At 39.9% G+C, this 22,129-nt stretch overlaps 1 protein-coding gene across 12 annotated transcripts in view; it reads right to left on the reverse strand.

Moving 5' to 3' along the window:
* Positions 1-22,129, reverse strand: part of EHBP1 (EH domain binding protein 1) — a 341,176-nt gene that overhangs the window by 35,438 nt on the left and 283,609 nt on the right. For 9 of the 12 annotated variants that reach the window (XM_075925601.2, XM_075925600.2, XM_075925608.2 and 6 more), the window contains 4 exons: positions 13,867-13,994; positions 11,179-11,317; positions 10,921-11,027; positions 7,762-7,885 (listed from right to left, as the gene is read on the reverse strand). In XM_075925601.2, the coding sequence (XP_075781716.2) occupies positions 7,762-7,885; positions 10,921-11,027; positions 11,179-11,317; positions 13,867-13,994 (498 nt within the window). The remainder of the gene's footprint in view (positions 1-7,761; positions 7,886-10,920; positions 11,028-11,178; positions 11,318-13,866; positions 13,995-22,129) is intronic. The other 3 variants (XM_075925605.2, XM_075925607.2, XM_075925610.2) reach the window with 1 other exon arrangement.

Genomic DNA, 22,129 nt, shown 5'->3' on the forward strand with positions numbered 1-22,129 from the left:
TGAAGCTGTCCAAGAAGCCAGACAGATACAACTGCTGTAGCAAGAAAAAATATATTATAGAGCTGCTTCTGGATAATATAGCTGTTAGGCATGTTCTCACCACAGCTGTTGACGACACTGAAGATAAGAAAGGAGAAACAAGAAATGTACAATCTTGGCATCACCAAGTCATTCTTCCAGCTACCTAATGACCCATGTTGTTTAGTATCATCGGTTGTCATCTGTAATGTGCACTCACATAAAGAAACTGTGCACTTGTGCATACAAACATCTAATATGAATAAATGAATATAGGCATTATTTCTATGACGTGATAAAGGTTTGTACAGTATATCCAAGATAGTTTTCCTTATATATGTGCATATGATTACTATTAGAGATAACTAGAGAATCGCATATATATTACATTTCTTCAAAAAGAAAATTAAGCTGTCAGGGATTCATATTGATATCATACTGGCCAGTAATGGAGGACATGGAAAAATATCATGGCAGAAGGAGCAAATACAAAAACTTCACTAGATAACCTTGTACATTAAAAGTGAAAATTTTAATTTAGCTAACAACAGACTCATAAACTGCTTAAATCCTCTTTTTTTACACGTGCTTTTAAAATGAACCTTTATTCCCTTTCCATGAACAAATGACGTTTAGTTTTTGTAAAGCACAATTCTTTGTAGCTTCAAAGCAAGTGTAAAATGGTAACTAATTAATATAAATGATTTTTCCTTCATGTGATGGCAACAAAGCATGCATTGCTTTTTAGGTTGGTAAGAGTTAATTTGCAGTGACTTAACACATGTGTTTGCAGTGTTTCTAATGTTTGTTGTTTGGTTCACCATGTAATTAGTTCTATTGACAAGAAAGCTTACACGCTGAAAAAGGAGAGGTGAAAGAGTGGATAAGAGATGGTAATCCTGCCCCTACTTTGGGCACCTGGAGTGTTGAAATTGGGCATGAGTTTTTTAAAACAAGACGAGAAACAATGTGTATGGAAGACCTCAAATTATACAAACTGCCATTAGAAAGTCAATGTTTGCCAAGCTTTACCACACAGTGCTGAGATACTACAGACATTTCCTATTCCTAAATGTGGTAACACTATATGGTAAATGTAGGTAAATATTGACATTACCTATCTCTTTTCTGATCCTCTATTTATAGGACTGGCCACTGTAGGTGAAGGTTATAACAGGATAAAATGATCACAGTGAATTTAAAGTTGTGAACCTGATTCTGGTCTATGTCACTCCAGTGTAAACCAGAAATGTCTCCATTGCTGTCAACAGTGTTAAACCGTAAAATCAGTGTCAGCAAGATCAGAATTAGGCTGATGAGGGGGAAAAAACGTGAATGGAGAAAATCTGACGGTGCATATAAAAAGTGTGTGTGCGAGTCCATATGTGTATAACTAGAGAGGTCCCAGGGTCTTAGGGTATTGTCTATGTGCTAGCTCTGCTAATGAAAGAAAGCAAACTTTAGGGAAAATAAAACACATAAAGACAATTTAAAACAATGGCTTAAACTGACTGCTATTCCCTATACAATTAAGCTGTAAAATTAGTATACAGTTTGAAAAATACCAAAATGGTGATATTATCGCATATTTAGCTCTCTAGTGAATCAATTTACAACAACCCCCCCTACTGTATGTTAACTCTTTATACAGTAGATATGAAAAATTCTGAACTATAAAATTAGATGCCTTTGAAGGACACTGAGCTCCCTCTGGTGAAGGCATAACAAGTTTATTAAGTAAGCACCACCTCTGGAATTATAATCCCCTCTGGCTTCTTCCACTGAGTTTATTGGTTCAATTTTCATAACCATGAGCATCATTAGGGCAATGCAGTAATTAAGAGTTGTTAGAAAGTGAATTCTCAAACTGCAGATTAGAAAATTAAACTATTTCCTGATTACATATTAATGGAGCACAACAATAGCAGTTGCCATAAGCTTGGAAGGCAACCAAGGGATAAATCTGTGTACTTAATTACCATAAACAATGGCTGCATAGAAATGAAGTTTTATGCACATTCCCTTCTGTAATATGTCTGATATCAGTACACACTTGACAATTCTTGTTCAATTATCTCTATTATTTAATGCGCTGTGAACGGCTCTGTGTAAATAAAATTAACCACCCCAATTACTTTGAATTCATCTAGGGACAACGTAATAAAAAATGTGAAGAATTCTGTATGCCTATTAATCTAAAACATTACAGAAGCTTTCACCAGATTCTCTTGTCTATATTTATTTTGTCTACATTTATTTTAGTGCACTGCTAATTCAATTACATTTACCATCAGTGGTCAATCAGCAACAGCATAGTTTTTGTTATTTCATTAATCCTCATACAGTATCCTAAACATGTGCAACCACTGCTAATGTACAGAATCTCACATAGAAAATAAAAATGTGCATTTACCTGAGTTTATGAGCTTGTAGCTAATCAGAAAAACAATTAAAAACTCTTCATACTACGTGGACAGATAACAATGTTTGAAAACTGCACTTTTCCCCCAAAGTAGCTGCTTTTGTCATATTTGAGAAAATAGTGACCCAAAGAGAATTAAATTAAGGATTTTTAAACTCGTCTTTTAAAAAATTATGTGGCAATTTTGCATTTTGATTGGTGCTTACGTACCAGGGCAATAAGCACCTTAAGATAAATGCAGTAGATAGTCTTTTCTCCCACTGCAAATCTTTTTATCAGAAGTGGAGACAAAACTACCTTATCCATAACACAGGCTAGGCACAACACAGTTAAGTACAACACTGAAAAAAGCAAGATAATCCTGCCATTCTCATTATTTAATGTCAAGTCATTATAATGGAAGAGGAAAGAAAATCAATGATACTAAATTATGTGATTTTATATGCAATTATACAAATACCTCCTTTTATTTTTGCCTTTATCTAATTACTTTTACCTTCAACCCTGCCTTTTCTCTCTTACACTTTCACAGGCTGGAGCCTTTGTTATACTGTATTTCAGAAGCAGCAGTGTGAAAGCCTCTCCGTATGTGTAACCATTAAAGATATTTAGAGTGTAATCGCAGACATGACATCAGCTTATGCAGCTTGCATTTGTGTCACTGAAATGCTGATCTTCCTTACAGTCTTACAATGTACCAATAAACTGTATTTCATTGGAACAAGGTGAGATTACATTTTCATTTTAAGTGCAAAGAGCAAGTATTGCTAATACAGGAAACACGCACACCAAACCAGTGGCATAAATTACAAAATGTTAATAAATGTGTGACTACTGAGATTCAAATGTAAGTCAGTCACCTGTAATTTTAATTACCTTATTTTTAACACATCTCAGAAAAGTGTTAGTAGTCAAACCGTGAGCAGCGGATAATGAATGCAAGGCCCTATCCACTCAAAATTCCATCCTTGGATGCTGGAAGTTCCATCAGCTCCCCCTGGCTAGCGGCCAGGGATTCTACTCCCTATCCTGAAAAGGAGCTTCCAGGGCCAGATAAATGAAATCTAGGATCCTAGACACACCATGATTTGGGTGCCATGTAAATCCATCCTTGTATTCCCATCCCCACTAGAAAGCAGAGGCAGGAGCATGGAGGCTTCACATCCCTTTTTCTTGGGTACAGTGGAGCCCCCTCCATCTCCCTGGAGATGCCGGGATGGAGGCAGGTAGTACATCCTCTCCCCTTTTTAACCCTAGCAGTTGGGGTATGTCTGCTTAGATCAGTGGGCCAGGCATATCTCCTGCTATCACACATACAATTTTCTGCTGGTGAGGCATTGGGGGCTCTTGGAATTAACACTCCATACAGATGAACAGAATGGAGGCAGGTCACACTTCTCAGAAGCCCTGTACTGGATATCCTTGGGTCATATTTTCAAGCTTTTCTTTGCAATATTGATGCCAAAAACTTTCATTTTAAATCAAGAGTAAACTGAGATTCCCAACACATGCTTCCAGGAGCTGGGATTCTACCCACGGGAATATGCTTGATCACCCCTGAGTGGTTCCCCTTGGATAAAAACCATAATTCTTCCATGGTTGCCAAAGCCTACACTCTCCAAGGGACAGTCACTATATCCGAATGAACTACACTCAATGTATCAAGGGGAATGATGGATGGGGAAAAGGACTGATCCTTCCACTTTAATGACCTGATGTGCAGGAATGGGAGATACATAAATGTCACATGTACATTTATCAGCCAGAACAGATATTTAAAGAAAATGTAGCCTGAATCAGTCTCTCTCTAGCTGAATGATAAAATGGACCTTGTATATTGGAAGACTAGGAAGGGCTAGGTGGCCACAAAGCTCATTAAGGCAACATCTACACTGTAGCACTATTTTGGGATACTGGAGATATCCCGAAATCGCTATCCCATGTCTTAGCAAGCCTGTTATTTCTAAATATAATGGGCTCACTATTCCAATGTCCCTGTAAACCTCATTCCACGATGAGTAAGGGATGTTTCGGAATAGCGGGTTATTTCAAAATTTGGTGCTATGTAATTGGATTTAAAATTGCTTAGCTTATTTCGAGCTATGGGTGCAATGTAAATGCACTCTAACTGTTCCCAAATAAAAGAGCTGTTGCCTAAAAGGAGGAAGAAGAAAGAGCAGGAGGAGGTCTAATAAAGAACAGCACCAAACTGCATGAAGAAAGGGCAAAAGGCTGAGTCAGCAGCAGAGACAATGGGGATGAGCAAACAATGAGCCTACTTTTTTCACTGGCTGAACCACTAGAAGAGATACTAGGATTACTAGAAAATCTTGTGGGTTGCAATACGCACTTCTAGGGATGGATAGGCATCAAATATGGCTTCAAATGTTGCAGAATATGTGCAGCTGCCTGGAAACTTGTTTATATTAATTCTTCTCTCGTAAGGTGTCTCCTGCCAAATCCAAGCATTAAAAATCACAAGCTTTGCCCCCAAAATCACGATATTTAAAGAAAAATAACAAAAATGCAGAATTCTTTTTATTTGCCCTCTGGTAACACTTGCTTCATGTTTTCAAGCTTTTCCTGATAGCCAAGAGTGCTAGAAACTTACTTAAACTCCCCCCCCCCCCAAAACAAAAGCTGAGGTTCTCTCATGCACTCTCTTGAATCTTGACATTGGGATTTTAAGAAAAACACCAAATACCAAGACAGAATAAAATGATGTGAGTTGGCAACACCGTTTCTCAACATGTGTTCAGGGTTCCATTTCCACAGCCCACAGAAGATCAACCATCTTTAGGGATTTTGTACCCAATCAGGTTGTGGTAATTTTCTTCTGCCTCATCTTTAAAGTTTTGATCTACAGCTGGTTGGTCATATGGTGCTGACTCTTCTTTCTTGTTTCCAGATTTGCTTATAGGCATTCAGGAACTGAAGAAGATATGCCTGGACACCAGTAAAAGAAGCTGGGAACGAGGCAGAGGAGCCGTCTGCTTACCTGTTTCCATTAGGGATCAACTCCATAAATTGGAGCGGAGGAGGAAAACTGGACATACCCTTTTGGACAGAGTACCAACAAGACCGGAGGTGCTGGATACCATCAGAAGGTTCCAAGGGTATGCATCAAGGAGTGGAAGAAAAGAAGCAGGCAACAGGGAAGTATCAGCAGGGAAGCAAGGGGGACTAGGAACAGGTGACAGGGAAGAACACAATGGAGCAGAATTTTAAAAGAGTGAAAGGAGATTGGATTCTCCCCCTTCCATCATCTCTCCCCCTGTTGTCTCCAAAAGGTCATATCACACTAAAGACAGTTAACAGCACAAACATTTTCCTAATATTATTTGTCCATGTCAGCAATTGCTGACACTTCCCCAGAGATGTTGTATGATGAGAAATGGGATATTGATTGGAAGGGGTGAGTTATACTGTTCACTTTGAAAAAAGTTTGCAAACCCCTGCTTTAAAGGCCATGAAGGTAATTACAGGCCAGCGTCTCTAGTCTTGAAATGTGTTTCCCCCAACATTTGCGCTGTAATTTTGAGAAGGCAAATGCAGAACTGTCACCACAGACTAGTCAAACCATGTATGTAAATGTGAAACTGCGTTACGTAAGAAAGTTTGAAAGCCAAATGTAAATAGGCCAAGCATCCAAAACGAAAGTTCCTCATTATAGTTGCATCATTTGTATCCTTATTGGTAAGGTGAACCCCATCAGCATTCTATTAAAAAAACCTATACAACTTTGCAATGTAAATCCACTCTGTGCTACTCTTGCCATTCACATGGGTCACTTACAAAGAAATATTTATTTGTTTTGATTTAAGAAGTCAATTTCACCTGAAAAAGCCATACTTTAAAACTTAGGAAAGATAACTTTTAAAATATTAATAACAAAAACAAATGACTAAGAACATGCATGCAAACAGTCAGTATGTGTGCAGAGGAGACACTGAATTCCCATGCTTGAAAACAATTGTTTAAAAAAACAAATGTTCTGGGTCTATAAGTTTTTTTTTTCTGTGTAAATAATCTCTCTCTATCTCTGTCTCTCTGTCTCTGTCTCTCTCTCTCTCTCTCACACACACACGGGTGTGTGATGGCATATATACATATTAATTCTATAGCATCACAAAGAGCAATGTCATGAACTCTCCATACACTTATAAAGTCCATAACTGCTAACGAATCAGAATCCTAATTTGTACACTCACAAAGGAGTCAGATTCTTTGCATATTAATTTTTTCTTTAAAATTAAAAAAATCTCAATTAACAAAAGGTATGTTAGCAAATAGACAAATCTTTTAAAAATCCTACAATTTTGGATATATATATTGCACCCCTATTTTACATCATAGTACTTAATTTAATTTATTTACCTTTATACAACAGTATGTATTTATAACAGCATCTGACTGAATGTTGAGTTTACCGCTACATAATCTTGCTTCCCAAGTTAAAGTCAGACCTTAAGTTTATATTAATATTATATACATTTATAAAGATAACTTAACAATAAAATAATGTGCATCAAAACAACTTTTCTTCCCAACTGTGTTACCTTTCTAAAGCAGGATCAGTATTTCTGAATTATAGTAAGTATTATTTATTTTCCAAATACTGAAATACTATTTGTTCCAAACTGCATGATGCTTTTAAACCTTCCCCATCCGTGATGACAATCAGCATTTAATACCAATCTAACATTCACTATGGCCTGGAACTTGCAACCACAATGCATTTTACAAAAACCTGACTATATACTTTAATCCTTTCAACTGCACCTGCAACACAAAGTATTACGGACTTTAAAAACCTGCTCTCTTGAAAAGAAAAAATAAAAATAAAAAATTGTGCAGCATCAGTAACCAGATAATATTCTCAAATTTCAGTGATTTTGTCAATGGAGCCTTCCCCCATGTACTATGCTCTGTTTCATGCAGTACATGGCTTTAGCTGGCCAAATCTTTTTTTTTTCCCCCTCTTTTCCCTCTGAATCAGTAGAACAGTGAAGATCTTACTTTTTTTTTTTTTTTTTAAGCAGTGGCATATCAATGAGGCACAGATGTGTATTCCAACTCTGCATGGATGAGCACACTGTTCAATACTGCTGGCTCACACGGTATCAGGGTAAGTTATCACTTCCCATGAAGGCACTCTTATCACCAGGGCCCAGAGAGGTGGCTGCAAATCGCAGCCTTTTTATTTTCAAGGCAGTTTTGCTGAACATTCAGGCTTCAAAGATTCACACTTCCAAAACTCTATAAGAGTTTGTGAACGCTCAATTTGCCAAAACTGTTTACAGTGTAATTGGGCACCGTACCTGTGTCCATGAGATAGCGAAGGCGCTTCTCCACCAGCGCGGCACGGGTGTCAATTTGCTTTTGCTCATTCTCTAGTGCTGCCAATTCTCCTACAACATACTGACTGGTGTCTTTGAACCCTTTCTGTTAAAGAGAACAAACAAGAAGAAAAAACATCACTTGTAAGTTGCATTTTTCCTTTCCACAAACACTTAGTAAGGCACTTACCTAAACAACCAAATACCATGCTCACTACCAAAAAGCTAACACGTACAATTTATAAACTTCGTCATTTTGCCAAATACCATTATTTGGATGCACTATTTTTTTTTAAAGTATGGTTTCCTTAGAGAACATTTCAGTGTCTAAATATTGATTTTTGAGTTTTAAACAATCTATTTGAAATTCTGTATAATTTATTTCTAAATCAGGAGCAGCTGTTGTAATATAGACCATAGTAAGCTTTGTGCAATAATCCAAAGGTGTTATTTATATTATTATTTACATTGTTATGTTATGTGCACTTTCTATTATATCCAGTTTTTATTTAGTTTCAAAATGCTAACTTTTAGGGGCTATATTTTGTGAAAGAACCACCACAAGAGCATCCTGGTGGCAATGCAAAATGTGGGATTTGGGATTAGAAAAAATAAAACAAACAACCCCCCCCAAAAAAACCCCAAACTTATTTTCTTTTTGCATTTAGTTCCTCTGTGTTGATTTTACTGATGATGCTCACCAGACTAGGTTCTCATACTTCTGAAGATTTCCCTACTGCAGGCTATTGCCCTGGTAAACAATGATCTGTAAAAGTATTGGTAATTACTGTAGCTGTGATTCTTATCCTGACAGGTGGTATCAAATTCCACTGCAGTGTCTCTAAAGTGCAGTGGGACTAACTACAAGATCTGCTCCTCCTTCCCAGTTCTGTTAATCTCCAACTGCAAAGAAGCCCCCATATGGAGATTTTAGAAATCACTTAAAAAAGTTTTCATACCAGAAAAATTACACAGACCTAAAAAGTCAAGTCTGTCTTCTCTATTCTACAAGTTTCAGCACTGTCTTGGAGGACAAAACTCATAACATTTCCACAAACATCTTCTCTGAACAATCCTGACATACAAAATAGTTGGATCTCTCACTAGGAAGTAGAGAGAGGTCATTCAATATTCCAAAGTTATTTTCATATGGCCAGATAGAGTTTCTCTCCCTTTGGAGCACTATATTAGTTTGGTTCAATCTTAGGGTCAGTCTACGTGTGGAGTATAAATCTACTTCTTACCATCCTAGGACTTGATCCAAATTCATTAACAAATTATTGATACACATCAGCAGGGGCCACGTAGTTAGTCTGTGGCAGGCTAGCAAGAGGTAAAGTCACACTCCAGCTCGCTGCAAACTAAGTGTTTGTGTAGAGGAGGCCTGACATAAAAGTGGACTTACACAGTGCTGAAACTTTAGAATGAGGCATTTATGCAAAAGAAGTTAGGAGGAAAATACTACTATTTCAGGGATGCCTCCTCTACATTTTCTTCATAATCACCATTAAGCCTTCAGGAATTCTCCCCAAGGCTTTTTGAGACAGTTTTAAGGTTGAGAAGCTTAATACAGAAGAAGCTTGTAATTTCAGATTCCTCTTGTCCTTTGCAAAGGGAGGTTGTCTACAGCCATTACCCTTTGGGAATAGGTGGGGGAAATCTAGGCTCTTTCATCATCTGTATTCCCCTATCACTGGCTAACTTGTTGCTGGATTAGTTAGACAGTCACATCTAATGTGACTGAAATTTTTCAATTGTTTTTCAGTAAATGTTGCTGAAAGGGTTAGTACAGCTTCACAGACAGACAACAAGGATATCGTTATAGCAGGGTTTTACTGCAAATAAAGAGAGATTCACCGTGAAGGCTGAGAGGAAGGACAGCTATAAGAAACAAGTACTGAACTTTCAGATCTTGGCCATCTGGTGAATTAGACACCCTGTTGCAACACACCTAGGTCACTCCAGCAAACAGCATCAGTTCCAAAGGAAACCTTCCCCCCCCCCCCCCCACCTGTCTTATAGCCACAACAAAAATACTGATATACAACCTCCAAGTGGAGTACATGAATAAGAGAATTAGTGTGGGTGAGTTGAAAAGTGATGTATGATAGGGAAATATATTGCCTTTCAACGACAATTAATTGAAAGCAGTGTAAAAAATGTCACTAATGTTAGCATGCAGAATTGTTCACAATGCTATTAGAAGATGAAAAGAAATGCTGTGTCAGGATGAAACGTTCCAAGTGTTCATGTATATTATCTACATTTATAATGTGAATTCACTGAGCAAGAGCTTCTTACCAGCTTTACTAAAGCACAACTATGCTAATAAAGTAGCGGGGAGATTGTTAAGAAGTTAGGCGATTGACTATAGGTACCACAGTGTTACAAAATCTCTATCTGGCACTGAATTGCTTCAGCAAAAAGAATGAATACATTCAGGCAAATTGTGGACAGCGACAAATGACCACCACCAAAGAGTAGGTTGTGCTTCCAGTCAAAAAATTCAGGTTAAAACTTGTTCTTCCTGCTTGTGTCCCGCAGCTGTCCATCAAAAGCAGCTTTCTCCCTGCGGTCTATCAAATATTTCCCTCACAAATCAATTTTACACATGATCAGCCCATACCCCTACTGAGCTGAACCTCCCCGTTAATTAAGTGAAGAAATTACCATATATATTATATTAATGCAAACATCATTCAGCTAGTAATTCACGGCTGATCTGGATAATGGAAAGGTTGAACACCCATTAACCCAAGCCAACAAAATGGGTTGGCTGAGAAATTCTAGCAGGTCTCATGTGACTCTTCCCTCTAACTGCAGCTCTGCGGTATCTGCTATTGTAATAATTAAAATCCTCCCGGTAGATCAATACTGGAATCTCTTTATGGGAAGTGCCCTGATGGAAATGTCTCAAGGAAGCCAGGGCTGTAGAACTCTGAAAAATTCATTTTTTTTATCTGACAATTATCACCACACTGCAGACTAATTCAACAGCGCACCCCTCTCACTCTGCTTTGAATGCACCAGAGATTGACATCTAAAAAACCCTAACATCTCATTTTAACAAATAAAGGCACTATTTCCACATACAGTTTGGAATTATCAGCAATCATGAAACCAGACAAAAAATTAATATACATTAAGCACTTCATCTTCTGATGGCTTCCTCTGAGTTTCAGTTATCGCTGCCTTCTCCTCATTTCCTCTCTTTGTATCTTCCTGTATTGATCTTTGCCTTTTCATCTCTTGAAAAAAGGGGAAAGACATGTAAAATTATTATAAACCTTGATATTTGTGTATTGAAACGTGGACTTACATTATCAGGTTTTTAATATATTTATTGTTAAATATTATTAAATCATAAGATGGAAAAACATGTTTTATATTTTCTCCTACCTGGTCTGTTCTCAACATATTGACTGAAAGACTGGAGCTGAGTTTTCCTGACTGTAGAGTCCTTGCTGAACACAACAGGATTTCGAAAACGTTCTGTTGCTTTTTGTAATCGCTCAGCACGATGTTCTTCTGTTCCATTCTGTCAGAAAAACATGACATACAACAGATACTTTTGTTTTCAAATGTGAAGTAATACGTTGGAAAGGTATGTTTCAATGACAGAACACAATGCGGGTTTTTGCAGAGAGTTTCACAACTCAGACTGCTGTTTGTGTGGGATAAAAGTATCCGTGGCTGAAAAAGGAGCAGAGTGATGAACTTTTTTTGGTGGTGATTGGTTTTGGTTTGTTTGGCATCCTCAGGCAGGACGCTGTATTACTCAACAGCAAGATTTGCTAACTATGACCAATATCTTTGAGTGACATGGATTTTAAATGACAGATAACTCTTTTACAACTTTAATTCATCCTGCCTGGTATACATTAATACCAACCTGTATTGTGTATATGCTACTGAACATGATCTATATCACTTTAAAAGCATGTTGTCTTTTAGTCCTTCCCCCTCACATTCTACCCAGTAAAGAATTCTATGATTTTGTATAGTCCCACAGACTTGTATGACAAGAAGAACTAGTTTCTAATTTTATGCCCATTGAGATAAACCACTAATGCTGGATGAAGGCTAAAAGGTAGGATTATAATACTATCCCACTGAACTGCATTTCATCAGCTATAACTTTCCAAAGCCAGATTTGTAAGTAAGCCCTTTACAGCTAAGGAAACTACAATTATCTTTTCCAGAGCTTCCTATGTTAATACTGGTAACAAATTCAAATGGTTCTATCAACATGAAATATCCCAGAAGACTGAACCACTGCAATGTGTGGAAACTGCAGATACCGAGGTGCTGTGTACCAAACAAATATTTCATTTTATACCTAATCTTTTATTATTTTTATTAAGTGTTTTGAAAGTAAATAGGGAAAGGCTAAGATGCATGACTAATAGCTAAGCCTGCTGAATGCTGAAACTGGTTATCAAAAGCTACCAAGACTTTGCCCTTCCTCTGCATTGAGACAATCAGTAATGAGGGAGTTCTCCAATGGCCTATTCTCTAGCCTCAAGGAGGCCTGGGATACAGAATCCTCAAGGGAAGGTAACAGTTTATCCTTTTCCACAAACACAGAATGCCTCATTTATAAACGTGTAAACTGCATTTTATTAAAACACAAATCCAACTCAATGCGGAAAGCTCCATGAGAACAGATGGACACCATATATTCTTTGTAATACCATTTTTAAACTCTTCTTTAAAAAGACATACACAAAGACATGCTGTTAAGTTGGATGTTTTGTTGGAGTAACTTAAAAAAATCAATTAGTACAGAAAAGCTTTATAAAGAAACACCATTTTCACCAGGTTGGCGGATATCAAATTGCCCTAATGAAGGTGCTTGTGTGCCATTTATTGAATTAAGCTTAAAAAAAAAAGTATCACTCTCATTAGATGTATGTCTTTTCAGATGTATGTCTTTGGGTTGTTATGATTCTGGTTTTAAATACAAGGTGGCTTCCCCGTTGTTAGTATAATAGCTATTTGACAGTCTGAACTCAAGTCTTTACCAAAATAAACAAACAAGGCTAATTTTTTAGGCCTGGCAACATGCTAAAATATCAGTGCGATTAGCAAGCAAATCCCATTTTAAGAAACCTTTTTATGACTAGGGACTTCTGCCACTTTACAAATGTATTCCTCTAAGCCCACTAATTCAGTTAGCCTTTTCAATCCATTGTATTATTCTTGGGCCAGCTTCATTTTGCATTAAATCCACTGCAGAAAGCTAAATTGAACGCAAAAAATCAGACTTGATCCAGCCTTCCTTTTGTTCAAAGATAGAGACCGAAAGTCCTCTGCTGCTGCCACACACTTTCATCACCAATTTATAGGAACCGACAGTGTAAGGGAAAAGCAATGAAAGTCATTGTTTTGGGACTTCAAAGCATCTCTGTATCTGGGTAAGGAAATCCTTTCAGTCAGCGGTGCTGTCCCCACAGACTGCAGGTGGGTGAAAAGTTATACACAACTGGAAGTGCCCCAAAGCCATGAAGATATTAATGACATGCACAGGTTATTTTTTTATGTAGTTGTAATACCTTAAAAGGTCCCAATGAAGAAAATAAAATGGGAAACCTCATAGGTATGTACTTTATGTTAAAATGGAGTACAATAAAGATTGATAAAACCTACTTGTATGAAAACTCATTTTTTTTCTCATGATCACTCATCTCCAGATTACATAGACATGCATATATTTTTAAAACATCAGTGAGAATTTTGCCACAAACTTCATTAGGAGAGTGACTGGATCCACTGTTGCTTCCTTCATTTCAGACTTAAGTGGTGAACTGAACAGTAAAAATTTAGAAGAATTCACGAAGGTCTCATGATTATGCCAGCCAATTACAGCTACAGTATAGCTAAACCCAGTCATAATACAAACCTAAAATGTGTTCATGAATACACAGAAAAACCCCACTGCATTGCAGACTATGCAGCTGTACTGCCCTGCATATTCTCTGCATTTCTTACTGTGATGAATTTGATAAGAAATTATCCTCATTACACAGTACAAAACAGAACTCAGAACACACAGGTAGTGAGATAAAAGCATTAATCAAAACTTACCTTAATATCTTGCTCTGAGTTATCAGTTACAGCTTTCTGAGCAGCACTGGAGAGTGAATTTGCCACCTGTGGCTGAGCTTCTAGGAGCTTCTTCAGCTTCAAATCCACCAACTTACTGTTTTGTTCTGCTAAATATGCAAATACCACATACAACAGAGTGAGATGCATTTAAATGGAGAGTTGCTACAACAATGTATCAGTTTAATAGTACTGGTGGTACTATCACTTTAGACTAAAAAGTGAAAACGGAGAAGAAAAAGATCTTTTAAGCACAGATTGAACCAGATCTGTATATGTTAATGTACATTCATTTCCTAAGTTTTCTTAAAAAACATGCGTTAAAGAAAGTTAACATTTTGCTCAACTCCAGCAAGCACAGTGTGTACTATGTTATAAAGTCACCGAATGACAAATATATGAATTTGACAAAATGTTAAATTCCTCTCAACTAGTACACATATACTCTGGCTATTCTTTCTGATATATAAAAACTCCTAACCCTGGTCTACACAAGGCAGTTACAGGCAGTCCCCGGGTTACGTACAAGATAGGGACTGTAGGTTTGTTCTTAAGTTGAATTTGTATGTAAGTCGGAACTGGTACATATTGTAGCGGAAACTCTAGCCAAACATTTCTCCAGAGTTCAGTTTTATTCTCCCACACCTCACTTCCCTCAGTCCTTTATTCTCAAGCTGAGGTGTCTGCTGAGAAAAGCTGCTCCGCGTCTCCCTGGTCTGCTGGGGAGGACGCTAGCTTCGCGTCTCCCTGGTCTGCTGGGGGGAAGCAGCTAGTGCGGGGTTGCCTGACCCCGTTTGTAAGTAGGGATCGGATGTAAGTCGGATCCACGTAACCCGGGGACTGCCTGTATTTCAAATCCCTCCTCCCTTATTTCAAAATAATAAGCAGAGTGTCCACACTAACAAGCCTGTTATTTTGAAATAACTGGCTGGTTATTTCAAAATCTGTATTCCTGCTTTCCTTGGGGAATAAGCTTATTTCAAAACAGTTATTTCTGAAATTATTATTTTGAAATAATTTCCTAGTGTAGATATGCCTCTAGAGAACAATTTACTTTAAGACGGAATATTAAAAATTCATCAGGTATTTTAGGGTCTGGTAACCATTCAAGTTTACAAATATTATTAATTTAACACAAGATTGCATGGGCACAGGTTCTCAACCTTAAAACCAGAGTAACAACAAAGCTATCTTTCTAGTAATGTTTGTTATAAAGTATGGAATATAATGGAATTAGGAGTGGAATCAAACACTTTTTACTCCATAAAAATAAAATCTTTAATAGACTTCTCCAAACCCCTGAAGAAGTCACTGGAAAAATTCCTATGGACCTTGCACCAGGTCTTATATGGACATATTTCACTTCCCATTAATGCTTATTTCATTACATGAAGAATATATAATTTTTGTATGAGAGTGGTATAACATAACGTTTTAAAGGCTCATACATATGACCACACATATATAAGGGTACGTCTACACTAGCTCGTTAGTTCGAGCTAGGTAGGGTAATGACGGCAAGCGGAGTTGCAAATGAAGCCCGGGATTTAAATATCCCAGGCTTCATTTGCATGTTCCCGGGTGCCGCCATTTTTAAATTCCCCTTTAGTCCGAACTCCGTGACCCCGGCTAAACGCGGCACCGAGTAATGGTAGTTCGAATTAGGATCTTTACTTCGAACTACCTACTCAGTGCGGCGTGTAGCCGCGGGCACGGAGTTCGGACTACGGGGGATTTAAAAATGGCGGCGCCTGGAACATGCAAATGAAGCCCAGGATATTTAAATCCTGGGCTTTTTTTGCAACTCCGCTTGCCCTCATTACCCTACCTAGCTCAAACTAATGAGCTAGTGTAGATGTAACCTAGGAGAGAGAGATGTTAATGTTAGAATATACTGCCATTTTGTCAGCTACCATCCCATTGAGAGGTGGCAGGTGTTTCACCTACACAAGCAGTATGCATGTCAGTGGGACTTGGGATAGTCCACTGCAGAACGGGACTTGCTATGCATGTTCTACTAATGTACCTTGCACTTCATGTTGCAGTCCTGGAACCTGAAGCTAGAATGCAGGAAGGAGGAGCCAAGTCAATTTCTTTACTCCACTCTTTCCAAGGCTTGGAGTTCTATGAACACTGTTGGCCAACTTGTTCTCCAAAATATTCCTGGGGAGCTAATAAACCCAGCATCTGCCTGCTTCCTACAGAGATATGATGTGATGGGGAGTGACGAAGAACAGCTTCACTCTTCTTTGGCACACCAAATGACAGGTGGTGGCCATAATGTAGCCTAATTTTTGATTGCGTGCACGCGCGCACACACACACACACACGCACACGCACACAGAGGCTGTGTCTACAGTGGCACCTTTTTCCGGAAATGCTTAAAACGGAACAGTTTTCCGTTATAAGTATTTCCGGAAAAAAAGAGTCTACATTGGCAGTATGCTTTTCCAGAAAAGCTCTTTTTCTGGAAAAGCGTCCGTGGCCAATGTAGACGCGCTTTTCCGGAAAAAAGCCCCGATCGTCATTTTCGCATTCAGCCCACGGTGTGGTTTGGGTTTATGGTGCAGTTTGGGTTGATATGTGTTTTAGTAAATTCCTGGACTATTGTGAGGCCAAAACAAAAAAGCATTCAATAGAATGGTCTTCTGTTGAGATGCATTTTAGTAGTTAAATTCCTGGACTGTCATTGCTCATTTAAAATGCTGTCATATGGGTAGAAATAGGGTAAATATTGCATTTTATTAATATCAGCAGAATTGACTTAAATGGGGCCTGCATATTATATAGCCTTGCCTTAATCTTTGTATTCATGCCCATAGTGTGAAAGAAGCTATTTGCATACATTTGCATGTATATACAATCACACTTAAGTTGTGGCCTTCGGCATGTGCTGTGAGCATCACTGTGGCCCCCGAGGCTTCCAAAGTTGAGTAGCTCTGGCCTATGGTATGGGATGACATTGTTGCGCCCTGTCTCTTGCCGCAACGGAGAGGAAAAGTCTAGGGACTTCCTGAAGGACTTTGTCCTGTCAAAGTAGAAGATCAGAGCTCTCCTGACATCTCGAGGATGAAGTACAGTCTCCCTGTTGTTTTGGTAAAGGCTTGAAGGTGAATTAACTGATTCATGTGAAATGGAAAGTTTACCTTAGGGATGAATTTTGGATGTGACCTGAGCATAACCTTGTCTAGAAAAAATACTGCGTAGGGGGATGTGACATCATGGCTACGATCTATTGTACTCTTCTGGCTGAGGTAATCTTTATCAAGGAGGCCATTTTCATTGATAGATACATCATCAAATCAGGTGGCTCTGGGTTCCAAAGGAGGTTAGGTCAGTTCTTTCTGTACCAAACCTCACATGGAGGTAGGAAGTGGAGGCTAAGGGAAGAGATTTATTATACCTGTTTTGGGATGAGGAGTGACAAGCCGTTATAGCTGCTAAGAGAGCTTAGAGAAAGTCCTGACTTTAAGGGTTGGTGCACAGTCTACGATGTGTGGAGGAGATGTAGAGGTTGGGTGGATTTGTTGGAACATGCACCAAATCTGAAACCTGAAATGTTTCTACAGATAAGTGTGTCATATGGGGAGCTTCCTACTGTGCAGAGGAACCCTCTGTACTTCCCTTGAGCAGGAGGTCTCTAGATGCTTGAAACAAGCAGGAGGCATGCTTTAAGGCAGAGAATCCCCAAGCTGGAGATGCCCTTTGTCCTGTGAAAGGAAGTGCGGGATGTCTAGAAAAGAGATCAGTGGGCACACCCTGAGCTGTGCCATATAAGGGTACCAGGTCTGTCTTGGCCAGATAGAAGCGATCAGAATGATGCAAACTTCATCCCTTTTTATTGTTAGTAGGACCTTCAACAGTAGAGGAAACAGGAAAGGCATAAAGAAGGTCCTTGTCCCATAGGAGGTGAAGGGCGTCGCCCAGAGAGTGCTGTCCCATCCCCACCCTGGAGCAGTGGTATGCACATGGCTTATAAGTGAGCAGTGTTCCCCATTGGGTAAATAGGTCCTGGAGCACAGATGAGCTTATCTCCTACTTGTGATCATGTGGAAATCTGTGACTGAGATTGGCTGCTATTGAGTTCTGTGTGACCGAGAGGGAAACGGCTAACAGTTTGATGTCATGAGAGATTCACCAGTTCCATAATCTCATCACATCCATGCATGGGGAGGGAGACCTGACCCATCCCATCCTTTGCCGATGGCGGTAGGCTGTATTGTCTGTATAGATCTTTGTGTGTGAGCCTGCCATCAGTAGGAGAAAATGGGCACAGGCGTTACTCACGACACTCAACTTCAGGAGACCGACGTGGAGGGATATCTCCACAAGCAACCATTTGCCTTGCATCATGAGGCCATTTAAATACCAGTCCCACCTGATGAGTGATGCATTGGTGGCATGAAGCAATGATGATGATGTCAGTGAGAAGGGGACCCCCCTTGTTTGTGCTGGCTGTGTCCTTCCAGCGGCCGAAGAAGTTTCTGATCCTCATAAATAGTGACGGGGTTTGTCCGTCCTGTCTCTGTTCAATCTGTAAACTGAACTGAACCACGACTGGAGGCATCTGATGAGGAGTCTGGAATGTAGTATCACTGCTGTGTCCCCTGCCATATGTCCCAAGAGTTGGAGGCAGACCTGTGTTGAGGTAAGAGGGCTTTCACTTTTAGGTGTGGAGGTTGGTCCCAATGAATTGTAGGCTTTGCACTGGGGCGAAGGTTGACTTCTAGGTATTGATCTTAGGGATATAAAACGTAGCTAAAATATTTGTTTAACCAATTAACCACTGGCCATGGGTGGGGATGGGGACTGCTCTGATTCCAACCCCACCATGTCACAACTGGTGGAGGCTGTTCCAGCTCCTCCCACCTGCTGCAGCTGGGGTTCTGCCAGCTGGGCCACTATGGGTGGGGGGGCTGTTCCCGTTGGCTGGGTCTTCCGGTTAACTGGTTACTGGGTAAGCATGGGTAACCGTTTAACCTTTTACACCCGTAGCTGATCTGTGGAGCTGGTTCTGTGAACAAGTGTATTGTAGTGTCAATGACTTAGTGAGCCTCCTGGGGAGATCGGGCTCTGAGGAAACACTCATCCAATTGTGGGTAAATCACGTCCTGGAATGAATCTGAGAAATTGTCTGTTAGCTAGCAGGATCGATATGTGAAACTAGGCATCCTGGAGGTCAAGGGTTGAGAACCAGTCTCCCAGTTCTAGCGCTGGAATGATTATTCATATGGTGACCATCTTGAACTTCTGAGCCTTGACAAACTCACTGAGAACTCTAGGTTCAGGATGAGTCTCCAAACTCTCTTTCTTTTGGGTACTGAGAAATAATTAGACTAGAACTTTCTGTAGATGTTGATATTCTGGTTGTGGATGGGATAAAGGTGGTGAAATGGGTGGGGAATTGAATTAGACGATCTCTAAGACCCATCAGTCCAATGTTATGTATTTCCAGGTACTGCAGCATGCTGCCAATCAATGGCCAAATGGGCATGCAACAATGACTGGTTGTGCAAGTTGGTAAGAGTGGTCTTCCAGCACCTCAACCTGCCTACAAAAGTGGAAATTAGATGCCGGGGGGTTGGGATGAAGGTGGTGAGCCAAATGGCTTGTGTTTTGGGAATTTCCCGTTCTTTCTTTGAAGCTTGTGATGGTGCTAAGGTTGGTACAGAGCTACATATTGCCTGTGCTGGGATTAGGGACTAAATTATCCCTTTTGAGCCAATGTATAGATTCCCAGCAAGCCCTGGAACTTTCAGTGTAAAAATGGAGGAGTTGGTGAAGAGCTTCGTGTCCTCAAAGGGAAGATCTTCCCCCATGGTCTGAACCGCTTTCAGAAATCCCAACAAGTGGAGTAATGACACTCATTGCATCACCACTACCATAGAGAGATGGCCCTGGCTGCCAGCACTGAGAGCCATTTATAGTACTATTTTTGCCATTAGTTTCCCTTTCTGTATGACGGCCTTGAAGGATTTCCAACATACCTCTAGCCGTTTTTCAATAACGTCATTAAGTTTATTGCAATTTGTGTAATCGTAATTGGCTGTGAGTGCCAGATAGTTGCCAATATGGAACTGTAAGGTCACTGAGGAATATGCCTTTCTACCAAGAGGATCAAGGTGGTTCCATTCCCTGTTGTAGGGCATAGCTCTGGACTAGTGTTGTTGGCCACAGAAATTGACAGCATTCATCACAATGGAATTGGGTGGCAGGTGGGAAAAGAGGGAGTTTGATTCCTTAGTGGGGATATGTCTGGCACCATTGATGGCAGGGTTTGCACATGGTTTTTACCATGTCTAAAATAGCTTTGTTAATTGGGAGAGTAATCTTTGAGGAGAATGAAGAGTGGAGGTTGTTAATGCGTTAATGGTAGGTGCCCCAAGCCTCTTTTAGTGGTATGTGGAGGGAGTTTACCATCCTTTTTGTCAGCCCCTGGAAAAGATAGAAATCATCTGCCAGAGATGGTGGGGGGAGGTATAATGGCTTCATCTGGAAAAGAGGAAGACGTGGTCTTTGGTGTTATGTCCTTCACAGGACCAGCTTCCTGCTCCTCTGTTTCCTGAGGCAATTCCAAGGCCTTGGATGCTGAGGACAAGGGGATGTGCTTGGATGGTTCTTAGATAATGCTTGAAGTTCAAGAAGCAAGCTGCTGGGTCCCAATATGGCAATCATGGAGGCACAAGGCCTGATGGTCACACCCACAGGTGGCCATACTAAGATGATGGTGTTGGTGGAGCCAACTGTGGGGGTACGTTCTTGGGCCTTGTTGGTAGTGGGTCCCATATGGAGCTGGGAGGAAGACCCACCAGTTGGGACCACTTCCTCTGGCTCACTATCTGAACCCTCACTAGAGAAAGGAGGGCATGGCATGGCTGTAGAGATATTCCCTGTGCCTATAAAAGCTCAGTGCTGTAATGCTGGTGCAGGGAGGTGGGAACCCAGGTACATCAAGGTCTCTGGTTTGGTGGAATTCCACCAGTGCCAAAAGTCCATTCCCACATTCCTTATGTGTCTGAAGCTGCTGGAAGAGGGTACGCTTGATTGTATGGTGAACTCTCCGAGGCAGCAAATGAACAGAGAGTACTTATCTGTGAAGCTCAGGGAGCCAGGCATACCCCTGCTAAGGGGAAGGACCCCAATGGGGAAAAAGGCAGGAAAAAATCTTCTTTCTTTCTTTCTTTCTTTCTTTCTTTCTTTCTTTCTTTCTTTCTTTCTTTCTTTCTTTCTTTCTTTCTTTCTTTCTTTCTTTCTTTCTTTCTTTCTTTCTTTCTTTCTTATCAATTATAACTACAACTAGATCTATATCTGGGAAAATTATCTAATTGCAAAGCAAACAGAAGAACAATAGTCTTAACAGACTGCTAATGGCTCCATTCCTATTCAGAGCAACTGAGAAGGAACTCAGAGGGGTTAGCCTGTGTAAGACTAGACTTATGTTGCAGCATAAGGCAAGACAAAGCATGTGCAGGTCCAACGGACACTGCTACCAAAGTTCTCTGATCAGCTGCAAAGAGATGCAAGTGCATTTAGGACACGTCTACACTGCAGGGCAAAAATCGAATTAAGCTACGCAAATTCACATGTGTCAATTGCGTAGCTGAAATCAAAATAGCTTAACTCAGCTTTTGGCACGGTCTACACAGCAGAAAGCTGAAGGAAGAACACTCTTCCTTCGACTTCCCTTACTTCTCATTAAATGAGGGTTACAGTCCTCCAGCTCGACATTATTTTGAAATAATGCCTTGCTGTGTAGATGCACATTTTGTTATTTCGAAATAATGTCAGTTATGCTGAAATAAAACTACTGTGTAGATGTACCCTTACAGTGGAGCACCTATAGGGACACTACTCATAGAGCAATATTTACTGGCAAATCTTTGGATAGCTTATATTTCTGGCAGTCAGACTAGATGATTACAGTGCATGTTTTTTAGCCTTAAAATCGATGAATCTTTTAAACAGCAGCTTCACCCTAACACTAGAAATATTAGATATATTCCCTGCATGGAAAATATCAAAGCACAACAAAACAAAAAAAGACATGAGTCAAGCTGATTAGGCAGGGGTGGGCAATAAATTTTGGCCAGAGGCCACTTCAAAAATTTCTGAAATGCCCCCGGGCTGCCTAGAAGGAGTGGGGTCTAAACCAGAAGGGGGGGGGCCAAGATGCTTCTAGGCTACCCCAACCACAGACTATGATTGGTCTGGGGGTGGGAAAGCCCCTTTGCCCCCCCATCCCACT

Source organism: Pelodiscus sinensis, chromosome 3 (genome assembly GCF_052426305.1).
Source record: "Pelodiscus sinensis isolate ZL-2025 chromosome 3, ASM5242630v1, whole genome shotgun sequence".
NCBI lineage: Eukaryota > Metazoa > Chordata > Testudines > Trionychidae > Pelodiscus > Pelodiscus sinensis.